Source organism: Enhydra lutris, unplaced genomic scaffold (genome assembly GCF_002288905.1).
Source record: "Enhydra lutris kenyoni isolate GAN:26980312 unplaced genomic scaffold, ASM228890v2 scaffoldscaffold10, whole genome shotgun sequence".
NCBI classification, from domain to species: Eukaryota; Metazoa; Chordata; class Mammalia; order Carnivora; family Mustelidae; genus Enhydra; species Enhydra lutris.
The window spans coordinates 7,177,114-7,189,635 of NW_019154094.1; the positions used below are offsets into that span (position 1 = coordinate 7,177,114).

The window sequence follows — 12,522 nt, forward strand, 5'->3', positions numbered from 1 at the left end:
AAAACAATGCTATTAAATTTTAACAAAACAGTGGTCTCAGTCTAGGGCCAGCATCCTGTCGGGGAGAGGGAGAGCAGTGACTGTCAGGGGGTACTAATGAATACCAGCTTCAGCTCAAAGAACGACTTTCTGCTTGGAAGAATGTGGACTGCAGATGTGGCAAGGAAAAACTTTACTGCCGCATAATTCCATGTGATTTAGTGTCTGTCAGTGTGACGGTGCTACCTAAAATAACTGAGTGTCACTAAAAGCATCTCTAGTTCCAAAGTTCCATGTGTGTTGAATGCTGTACAAGATGAGAAATACTAAAAAGGAAGTGACAGTCACGTGCATTCCAAACTCACATGGAATGTGAGCCCAGTGTTGCCAGAAATCTCATGTTCAAATACAGGTAACAATTCAAATTTTCATGTACAATACAGACCAAACACACACTAGTTGTAACTGGCCTGTGGGCTGTCCACTGGCAGCCTCTCGTTCTTAGTAATTCTTCTTTTGGTCTGGACTCTTCAAAAACATCAGTGTCATAAGATATAGAGTGAGGTGTGAGGGGAGGATTCTAGGTTGGAGGTGACTAAAATGACACCATGACAACCAAAGGCAACATGTGATTCAGGACTGAAAAACAAAACAAAAAAGCTGTAGAGAACTGGGAAAATCTGAATATGGAGTGGGTGTTAGATAACACTACTGCACCACTGTTACTAATGGTCTTGTGATAATGTAGGAGAATAACCTCATTCTTAGAAAATACATCTTAAGGTATTTAGTGGCTAAGTGTCAAGAAGTCTTAAACATATTCATAAATGGCTCAGAACAAAAGAAAAAAAGCAGTTCACCTGTACTTACTCAGAACAAAAGAAAAAAGCAGTTCACCTGTACTTACGTGTGTGGACATACACACACGAGAGAAAATAAATGTGACAAAATGTTAACAACTGGTCAGTCTAGGTAAGGGTACACGAGGGTTCATGGTATTCTTTTGACTTTTTTGTAAATTTGAAAATTTAAAACCTGAAATTTGGGCAATAAATTTTTATTTATTTATTTTTATTTCTGTTTTTTTTTTTAAGTAAGCTTTACACCCAATGTAGATGTAAATAAATTTTTAAAAACGAAACAAATACACTCACCAGAATGGTTAAAATTTGAAAAGATAGACAGTATCAAATGATGGAGCAACTGGGAATCTCATATATTGTTGAAGGAATGCAAAACTGCTTTGAAAAAGATCTGGCAGATTTTTTATAAACTCAAACATATACCTACCCTATGACTCAGCAATTCTGCCCTCGGGTATTTTACTGGAGCAATCGGGAAAAAAAATTCACAAAAAGACTTGTACAAAATGTCCACAGCATTATTCATAAGAGCTAAAAACAAGAAATAGTTCGGCCTGGTATCCATCAACAGGAAAAAAAAAATGGATAAGCAAACTAGTATTTTCATATAATGGCACAACACTCAGCAACAAAAATGAATGAAGTAACATCACCAGCAATAAGGCCTACTGACATCACGGACCCCTTGATATGATGCCCTCAGAAAGAGACAATGTAATTTCTGTAGCAGTCAAGCCAAGAATGTATGTCCATAGTCCAGTGATGATGAAACATCAGACAAATCCAAATTGAGGTACTTTCTATAAAATAATGAAGCGATACTCTTCAAAGTGTCAAGATTACAAAAGACCAGAAAGGGCTGAAAACCACGACAAAATGAAGAGAAATAAGAACTAAATGCAATGTGGGGTTCTGGATTAGATCCTTAAACCAGAAAAAAGGTTTGCAGTTTAACTAGTAGTATTATAACAATGTTAATTTCCTGGTTTTGCTCATTGTTCTATGGTTGTGTTAAGATGTTAATACCAGGGGAAGCTGGATGAAGGGTATATGGGAAATCTGTACTATTTTTGCAGCTTTCTTGTCAGTCTAAAACGAATTCAAAATAAAAAGTAAAAAAGGAAACAGAATGAACTACTGATACATGCAACAGGCATGAACCTCAAAAACTATGCTGAGTGAAAGAAGTCTCAACACAAAAGAGTGCCTATTGTATAATTCCATTTATATGAAATCCTAGGAGAGCCAAAATTAATTTATTATAGAATAAATCAAAATAGTAGTTGCCTCTGAGAGGAGGGGGGCCAGAACTGTTCACAAGGGGGCACGAAGGAATTTTTTGGTGGTGGCAATGTTCTGTAACCTGTTGGGGAGTTCAGATTACCCAAGTGCATACCTTTCTCAAACCTCAGTGGACGCACTTAAAACTCAGGCATTTCACTGTATACAACTTTGTATCAAAAGACTGTAAACAAATACTGAACTCTAGTTCCATGATAGGCATGCCAAAGTTCTTGAAGGAAGGTATAATGATATCTGAAACTTACTCTGAAATGAACCCAAAAAAGTAAGATGGGTTAAGGCAGAGGCCAGCAAACAGCTGCCTGTTGTGGTAAATAATGTTTTACTGGACACAGCCACACCCTTTCATTTATGTACTGTCTGTGGCTGCCTTCCTCCTGCAATAACAGACTTGAGTAGTTGTGACAGACATTTACTACTTTGTTCTTTAAGAAAAAGTTTACTGACCTCTTTGCTGAAAGATGGGTAGATGGTATATAATATAACAAGCACAGTAAAATGTTAATCGTAGAATCAAGGCAGTGGATAAATGTGTGTTCTGCAGAAGTCTTCCAACTTTATTGTATTTGAGTATTTTGGTGACAAAAATGTTAGAAAAAAATCACTACATCTGACATTTTAGTTATGAATAAAATGGTAAAATGGTTTTCTTCAACACTAAGAAAACTGAATATTAGATTGACACAGCAACTCCCTTAGAACAACTGATGATACAAAATTTACAAGGGGTTTTTGTTCAGTAGGTAAAAGCAAATTTTCTTTACACTGATACAGATGGATCTTCTAGGGAAAACAGGAGATACAGACCAGTATTTCTCAAAACCAGCCTTTCCTTGAGGTCATGGTCCTTGTTTTATTCACCTGAGACTAACAAAACTGACTAAAGTTCTGGCTATTCTTATAACCACACAGCTACCAAACAGATTGGTTTATAGATATCAGGGATGGTTGTGAGGATGTCATTAAAAGACTTCTTTGCAGGAGTTGGGTAGGAGGGGAACGTTAACCCCATCCTTCTTGTCTCTGCACATTCTAGGATTCTCCAGGAGGCCCCGTACCTCACCCACTCATGCAGCTTCGGCATGTGGCTCTCAAAGTAGAGAAGTAATGAAATCTGAAGATTCTCTGTGCTCTTGAGGTAGCCCCTGCTCTCCATCTCCACCCAAGGGAGGGAAGACAGGTCCAAGCACAGATCCTATACCAGAGCCCTGCAGTCACACACCACTCCCCATGTCTGAGGTCTTTGCTGAGAAGTAATCACAAGACATGTCCCACATCTAAGGCCCGAGAAGTCACACACCTCCAGTGGGTTAACTGTGACCAGAGGAGAGAACTCCATAACTAGCACCTTTGGAGAAATTACTCTGCAGCATAAATTCAGACCCTCCAAACTAAGCCAGGGTCATGTGAACGTGAACATTTCCCTTTAACATGACCAAACTGCATGGTCCTCAAATGGTATATTCTCAGAGGAAGTACCAAAGCAGTTCAGAGAAATACTAGAAGTCATCTGAAAAGCTCATTATGAGTTACGATTGTCAACACAATGCAAACATCTGTAAGTAGGATGATTCTAAAGTTTTATGCCTCATACGGCTGAGGCTAAGATGATAAAAACTGTTTGAATGACAAATAGGAGAAAAGCTGAAAGACAAAAATACTCTTAAAAACCAACGTTACCTGATCAAGATTTTTGAAAAGGAGAATATCTTTGCAAGCCTCCTGAAGTCTGCATCTCTGTTGATCAGTTTTAGGATGAATCACCTGTCAAGCCAAATGAAACCAGGGAAATATTTTTTATTCCATTTTAAAATTCGACTTTACTTACAGATCGGTACATTTCTTTCTCCTAAAAAGTGGGGGAAATTAAGAGCATGTTTACTATGACTTTAATTCTATACAAATACCAAGCAGGGCCCTGACCATGGTGGGGCACTGGGATGGGGGCAGAGCTCTCACCCTGGGGCCACTCACTGACCATGTGACTGGCAGCAAGTAAGCTACCCCCCGGGAGCCTCAGCATCCTCATCTATGAAGCGGAGGGCTATTGATTGGTTCACTCAACAGATACTAAGCATCTACTAGGTGCCAGGCACTGTTTCATGTCTGGGGACATGGCGAACGCACAGATAAAAAAACCTGCTCTCATCCAATAAATCTGTAAAATATGTTAGAGAGTGACAAGGCCAAGGACAAAAATAAGGTAGGGAAGGGGGGTTTAAAAAAAAAAAAGAGTGTTTGTGTGTGTGGAGTGGGCAGATGAGGCCTCACTTGAGGTGACATCTGTGTAAAGATCTAAAGGAAATGAGGATGACCTGAGGGAGTGGGTCATGTGGACATCTCCATGGGAAGAGCACCTCGAGCAGAGGGAAGAGTAAGTGAAAACAAGGCCCTATGGCAGGTGAAGAGCATGTCTGAGAAAGAACCAGGAGATGGGTGTGACTCAGGCAGAGCATAGGGTGAAAGGTCAGGAAGAGACCAAGTTGGGTTAGGTGAGGGTGATGCAGAGGGCACTGAAGGTCACAGAACTACAAGTTTTCCCTAGTCACATGGGGGCAATCTGAAAGCTCTGACTGAGGAATAAGAAAGATCTGACCAAAGTCTTTAAAGGCTCATAATGGCTACTAAGTGAAGAACAGCCTTGAGGGAAGCAAGAGTGGAAGCCAGGAAACTACCATGATTATTCCAGTGCCAGATGGTGGTGGTGAGGACTGGCAGGGGAGGTAGCCATGGAGGTGCTGAGACAGTAGAATGCTGGATATGTTTTGAAGACCGAGCCCATTGGATTTGCTGGAAAACCGAACATAGGTATGAAAACAGTAAGAGGAGCTGAGGGTGACCCTCAAGTTTTGGACCTGAGCCCTTGGAAGGATGGAAATGCCATGAATTGAGCTGGGGAAGACTGTGGGTGGAGAAGAACGTAAAGGGAAATCATCAGGAGCTCCCGTTCAGCGTGAGTTGCCTACTGAAATCTAAGTGGAGGTGGCAAGTAAACAACGGCTGCGCGTGCCGGACTTCAAACATCCACACTTTAGTAGAAGAAATGGTGCCTCTGCTAAATGAGTCGTCAGAAGGATTATATAAGTTATATATGCAGTATGTAAAACAGTACCCGGTATTTAGCAGGTGCTCAAAACCTGTCATTATTTGTACTGTTACTGAGTAGTTCACTGAACTAAAAAAAATAATTAGTGCTTAGTATTGCTGTTATAATTCAGAGATTACCTGAAAAGATATACCTAAAAAGAAGTATATTTCTTAATCTGATGAGAAATAACAGATGTCAAAGGATTAAGTGTTTTAAATTTGTAATATTAAAAAGTTAGTAAAAAACTGCTTTAATTTTTTTGGTTGGGGGAGGGCCGAGGGGGAAGGAGAGAGGGAATCCCAAGCAGACCCCGCACTGAGCACGGAGCCTAACGCAAGGCTCCATCTCATGACTCTGAGATCATAGCCTGAGCTGAAATCAAGAGTTAACTACCTGAGCCACCCAGCTGCCCCTCCCAAAAAACTGCTTAACTGCTTTAACTTTTAAAAGTCATCAAGAATTTTATAATATCCAGAATAAATTTTTTAAATTTACATATCTATTATATTCACACAATGGTATCATTTTATTATTAGAATGCTTCAGAAGTCTTTCATGGGCTGCTCATTTTAAGGCATACTTGAAAGATCATTAAAGCTTCTTTTATAATATCAATCTTTTAAAAATGGTGGTTCAGATACACTTTTATAAAAATAATTTGGTAATTGTACAAAAGTTTAAAAAAATCTGAGTTTTTTTTTTTTTAAAGATTTTATTTATTTGTTAGAGAGAGAGAGAGAGAGAGAGAGAGCATGAGCACAGGCAGACAGAGTGGTAGGCAGAGGCAGAGGGAGAAGCAGGCTCCCTGCCGAGCAAGGAGCCCGATGTGGGACTCGATCCCAGGACGCTGGGATCATGACCTGTATGTATCCAATTTAATCTTCTTTTGCAGGCACTCTATTAGGTATAGTGTGCATGAACATGTGGTAGTGAATGTTCAGCTCCTCTCTGGACCCCACTGACATAACCCTGGCAGGGAAAGTGGAGTGCCAACTAGTGACACTACATAGCATCTCATTTTGCCTCTTTGCTGCTGGGTGAGGCCGTGAATTCAGCTTGCTGCTAGCCCCAGTGACACTGTGGGGAGGAAGAAGCAGTTTTTCTTTTGGTATTTGGCTGGAATAGGGTGATATAATCTGTTTTGCTAGGCTGCCCTTTTCCCGGTCCTTTAGCTAAAGGGGTCAGGGTTTTCTTGGGTTTGTTTTTGTTTGTAATTGGTTGGTGGACCTAGGTTGTAGGCTTTTCCAGAATGCCATCTGGGTCTCACTCCCTTGTCCTTTAAGTCACCAAGATCCCTAGCCACTCCACCTTCTCCTGTCCATCCTCCGGGGTCTTCCTAAGTTTATTTGTTGTATAATACCTGGACTTTTTTAGTTTTAAAAGAGAAAACTAGGGGTGCCTGGGTGGCTCGGTGGGTTAAAGCCTCTGCCTTCAGCACAGGTCATGATCGCAGAGTCCTGGGATCAAGCCCTGCACCTGCCTCTCTGCTCAGCAGGGAGCCTGCTTCTTCCTCTCTCTCTCTGCCTGCCTCTCTGCCTACTTGTGATCTCTGTCTGTCAAATAAATAAATAAAATCTTTTTAAAAAATTAAAAAATAATAATAAAAGAGAAAACTACTGAGGAATGGGGCTATTTCATCTTGACCTGGACCAGGAGTTGTCATCAATACATTTTTTTTTTAGTTGGCTCCATGCCCAAGGTGGAGCTCAAACTTAAAACCATGAGATCAAGAGTCAAATGCTCTACTGACTGAGCCAGTCAGGTGCCCTGCCATCAATACATTTTAAAACCGGGTTTATTTTCCCCCATTACTTATTGATCTATGATCTATCCTTGAGGTTTTTGGGTAGTTTTTTTTTTTTTTCTGTTTTTTGAGAGACTGAGAGATAGATGGAAAGTGAGCAAACATGTAGGTGGGGGTTGGGAGGGCAGAGGAAGAGGGAAAGAGAGAGCCTTAAGCAAGGTGTGGAGCCTGACCTCACAGCTCTGAGATCATGACCTGAGCCAAAATCAAGAGCTGGACGGTCAACCAACTGAGCCACCCAGGTGCTCCATCCTTCAGTTTTTCAATCACTAGGTCCCCAAGTGCGTGATCTATTCTAAAGCCATTCTATCACTCATTTTGCAAGACATTCTTAGTTCTACATCAATATACCACAAGAAAGTGCTCTATTATGTTTTTAGAGTATGATTTCATTTGAGGAACTATACTGATAATGCTATGGTATACATTTAATTCTGCTTGTAAAGTAAATGGAAACAAATTATCACAGATGTTAGTATCTTAAAAGTGAAATCTGGAATTTGTACAAGAGGATAATTATTTTATTTAGAAGGAAGATCATTATAGATTCTGAAAGCTTGATGCAAAAGGAAGCAACGTGGACCACAGATAACAGAGGAAAGAGATCACAGCAGTGCTGTGCCATCCATAGGCACTCTAGGAAAGTTCTCTTTCCCGGAATATGGCCATCAGCCTTTCTAGTCATCTAAACCTACTGGATATTGGCATGGAACAATGCACAAGTGGATGGCTGGCTAAAGAGAAAAGTTAGTTCTGGGACAGCTAGAGATGGCAAACACTGTTTGCATAGCTTTCCATGATAATTATTTTTCTAGGCTGCCTCTTGTATAGAGAATTATCCCCTTTGTCTCTACCTGTCTGATAAAAACATACACAGAAAGCATAATAAGAACCAACATGACTGCAAGGTCATAAGACCCAGTCTTTTCCCTGTAATTTGGAGTAAATGGTTTGTTGACAAATCATTTTAGAGAAATGGAAAAACACACTGGTACAGGACGGTTCACAATGTCCTTCAGAGAACTGGCTATATAGTGTGAACCAACAGCCCAAGGACAGAAAACCCCAAAGTAAGGGGAATTAATACCATGCCACACAAGGGGAATCATTTCTCTAACTCACCAGTCCCCAAAGGGAGCCTTCCGAAGTGGCGACAATAGTAGCAGCTCTCGGGGTGTTGTACATCAGAGCAAGTTCTCCAAAACTGCCATGGTTGTCATACTGACCGACAGAGCGAGTTTGATTATCTTTTGTTACTAAAATATCATAGGTTCCCCTGGAAGTGTAACAACAAATAACTTCATTTATTATTTCTAATAACAAATTTTAGACCTGGCAGGTGGTTCAGAAATAGAAGGTACATATGATATAAAACAGGCAACTTCCAAAAGATTTTTGCTGGTATAGAGAAATTTAAGAGATTTTGCATTTTGACTTTGTATTCTGTGACCTTGCTAAACTCACATATCAGTTCTAACAGCTTTTTTGTAGCTTGGTATTTTCTAGGGAGGATCATGTCATCAGCAAACAAAGATAATCTCAGTTTTTCTTTTGCAATCTATATGCCCTCCCTCTTCCTGCCTCCTTTTTCTTCTCCTTTTTTCACTGCATTATTGCACTGGCCAGGACCTACAGTACAATACTGAATAGAAGTAATGACAGCAAATATCCCTGTCTTGTTCTTGATTTTAAGGGGAAAACGGTCGATCTTTCACCATTAACTATGATGTTAGCCATAGGTTTTTAAAAAAAAATCCTTTAATCTGATTGGTGAAAAACCACATCTATTCCTAGTTTACTGGGAGTTTTTACATTGAAAAGGTGTTTAATTTTGTCAAATGTTTTTCCTGAAGGGATTCAAATGACTGTATGGGTCTTCTTTTGTAGTTTGTTGAAAACTAGGATAGAGATAAAATAAAGAAACCAAAAGGTACAATATTCTACCTATTAACTGGTAATGACTGCTAAAGAATAATATTCAGAACTGACAACATTTAGAGAAACAGGCACTCTCAATAATCACTGAGGCAAACTTAAATACATCAATGTTTCTGCAAGATAATTAACAAAATATAACAAATTCCTCGGGATGCCTGGGTGGCTCAGTGGGTTAAAGCCTCTGCCTTCGGCTCAGGTCATAATCCCAGGGTCTTGGGATTGAGCCCCACATCGGGCTCTCTGCTCTGCAGGGAGCCTGCTTCCCACCACCCCACCCCGCTGCCTACTTGTGATCTCTGTCTGTCAAATAAATAAATAAAATCTTAAAAAAAAAAAAATTCCTCAAAGAGACCCTTTACCAGTGATGCTATTTCTAGGCATTCTATAGGAGGTAATCTGGTGAGGGTGGTTCCTTTCAGGTCTGAGAGGGGGTCAGAAGGAGCCCCCAAGACAACAGTAACGGCTCAAGAACTTACGACACACTAAGGCCAGCAGGTCAAACCCACATATTTCATGTCTCCCAACATGGCTTACACCTGGAACAGAGCTAAGGCAGTGTATTCATGTGTAAAATTAGGCTGGGACTGAAAGATCCAGATGACAATATAGCAAAATGGCTTCCTGAACACTGGCAAATAATTATAAAGCACATCTTGCCTACTTGTAAAGGAGAATCTTTTTTTTTTTTTTTTAAGATTTTATTTATTTATTTGACAGAGATCCCAAGTAGGCAGAGAGGCAGGCAGAGAGAAGAAGGGAAGCAGGCTCTCTGCTGAGCAGAGAGCCCTATGTGGGGCTCGATCCCAGGACCCTGGGATCATGACCTGAGCTAAAGGCAGAGGCTTTAACCCACTGAGCCACCCAGGTGCTCCTTGAAATTTTTTTATTAAGAGAAGTTCTTGGGTGCCTGGGTGGCTCAGTTAAGCACCCAACTCTTTTTTCCCCTTTTAAAACTTATTTTTATTTAAATTCAATTAATTAACATATAATGTATTATGGTTTCAGAGGTAGAGGTCAGTGATTCATCAGTCTTATATAATACCCAGTGCTCAATACATCACATGCCCTCCCTTAATGTCCATCACCCAGTTACCCCATTCCCCCAACGCCCTTCCCTTCCAGCAACCCTGTTTGATTCCTGTGATTAAGAGTCTCTTATGTTTTATCTCCCTCTCTGATTTTGTCTTGTTTTATTTTTTTCCTCTCTTCCCCTATGATCCTCTGTTTATTAAATTTCACATACGAGTGAGGAGAGGGACAAGCTTTAAGAAGCTTGCACACCTGGTCCTAAGCCCTCTCTGGGCTGAACAAAGCACAGGTTGAGGTACATGCCCTGCATTATGAATCTCATTAAGGGCAGCCACACATCTGCAAAGCTCCATCTCCTACCGTTCTATGACGTAGAAGTTATCTCCATCATCTCCTTGGTCGATGACATGCTCATCAGCTTTGACTGTCCTTTCAAACATGGCATCAAGGACTTGAGACAGTTGTTCCTGTGGGTATACACACGAAGAGAGAAGATGGCTTTGACATTTGCTGGGGAAAAAATGACTATGCTTATCTCTGTCTGCGATTACATAGTGGAAGTACATGTATCAGACTGTTCTCCATATTCAAGCAAAATCCCTAAATTAGTTGTTGGAAACAAACGTTTTCCTCTGGCCATTCAGCTTTGTACCCCCATGAACACAGCACAGTTGCTGAGTTTTTTTGAGGCAGTAGTGCTTTAAACAACATTCCATAATCTATGCAAAAATAGGCATCTAAGTCATGGTGTGCCTCCTCCCAGTCGCACCCACATGACTGTCAGGTGTGCCTTGATGGCTCCGCTGTGTCATCTGTAAAGCCATGTGATGTCACCTTCCTACAGGTGTTGATCTTAACAGGATCATCAAATCTAAAGGGCAGGGACGAGAAGTTACCTCACAGAGAGGCACAACTGCTCTGACTAGCCATGCGCATCACTGAACCTCTCTGAGCCCCTATTAATTCATACTTTAAAAAGCATTTAATAGTTCCTAGCTCATTAATTTTTATGACTAAAAAAGAAAAATCTAAGGGAAGTATCACACAAGGGGACTCAAAAACTGACATTAATGGACAGCTACTACTGCTTCAAACATGTATATACACAACACATACAATTACTTACTTATCACTACCTGCTCTAACAGGAAGGTAACTAACTGTACTGGTAAGTACAGTGAAAACAAAACAATGCTATTAAATTTTAACAAAACAGTGGTCTCAGTCTAGGGCCAGCATCCTGTCGGGGAGAGGGAGAGCAGTGACTGTCAGGGGGTACTAATGAATACCAGCTTCAGCTCAAAGAACGACTTTCTGCTTGGAAGAATGTGGACTGCAGATGTGGCAAGGAAAAACTTTACTGCCGCATAATTCCATGTGATTTAGTGTCTGTCAGTGTGACGGTGCTACCTAAAATAACTGAGTGTCACTAAAAGCATCTCTAGTTCCAAAGTTCCATGTGTGTTGAATGCTGTACAAGATGAGAAATACTAAAAAGGAAGTGACAGTCACGTGCATTCCAAACTCACATGGAATGTGAGCCCAGTGTTGCCAGAAATCTCATGTTCAAATACAGGTAACAATTCAAATTTTCATGTACAATACAGACCAAACACACACTAGTTGTAACTGGCCTGTGGGCTGTCCACTGGCAGCCTCTCGTTCTTAGTAATTCTTCTTTTGGTCTGGACTCTTCAAAAACATCAGTGTCATAAGATATAGAGTGAGGTGTGAGGGGAGGATTCTAGGTTGGAGGTGACTAAAATGACACCATGACAACCAAAGGCAACATGTGATTCAGGACTGAAAAACAAAACAAAAAAGCTGTAGAGAACTGGGAAAATCTGAATATGGAGTGGGTGTTAGATAACACTACTGCACCACTGTTACTAATGGTCTTGTGATAATGTAGGAGAATAACCTCATTCTTAGAAAATACATCTTAAGGTATTTAGTGGCTAAGTGTCAAGAAGTCTTAAACATATTCATAAATGGCTCAGAACAAAAGAAAAAAAGCAGTTCACCTGTACTTACTCAGAACAAAAGAAAAAAGCAGTTCACCTGTACTTACGTGTGTGGACATACACACACGAGAGAAAATAAATGTGACAAAATGTTAACAACTGGTCAGTCTAGGTAAGGGTACACGAGGGTTCATGGTATTCTTTTGACTTTTTTGTAAATTTGAAAATTTAAAACCTGAAATTTGGGCAATAAATTTTTATTTATTTATTTTTATTTCTGTTTTTTTTTTTAAGTAAGCTTTACACCCAATGTAGATGTAAATAAATTTTTAAAAACGAAACAAATACACTCACCAGAATGGTTAAAATTTGAAAAGATAGACAGTATCAAATGATGGAGCAACTGGGAATCTCATATATTGTTGAAGGAATGCAAAACTGCTTTGAAAAAGATCTGGCAGATTTTTTATAAACTCAAACATATACCTACCCTATGACTCAGCAATTCTGCCCTCGGGTATTTTACTGGAGCAATCGGGAAAAAAAATTCACAAA

At 40.1% G+C, this 12,522-nt stretch overlaps 1 protein-coding gene across 3 annotated transcripts in view; it reads right to left on the bottom strand.

Annotated features, from left to right (window-relative positions):
- Nucleotides 1-12,522, bottom strand: part of LOC111143823 (protein kinase cAMP-dependent type II regulatory subunit alpha) — a 122,106-nt gene that overhangs the window by 33,072 nt on the left and 76,512 nt on the right. For all 3 annotated transcript variants that reach the window (XM_022497743.1, XM_022497742.1, XM_022497741.1), the window contains 2 exons: nt 10,364-10,470; nt 8,159-8,312 (listed from right to left, as the gene is read on the bottom strand). In XM_022497743.1, the coding sequence (XP_022353451.1) occupies nt 8,159-8,312; nt 10,364-10,470 (261 nt within the window). The remainder of the gene's footprint in view (nt 1-8,158; nt 8,313-10,363; nt 10,471-12,522) is intronic.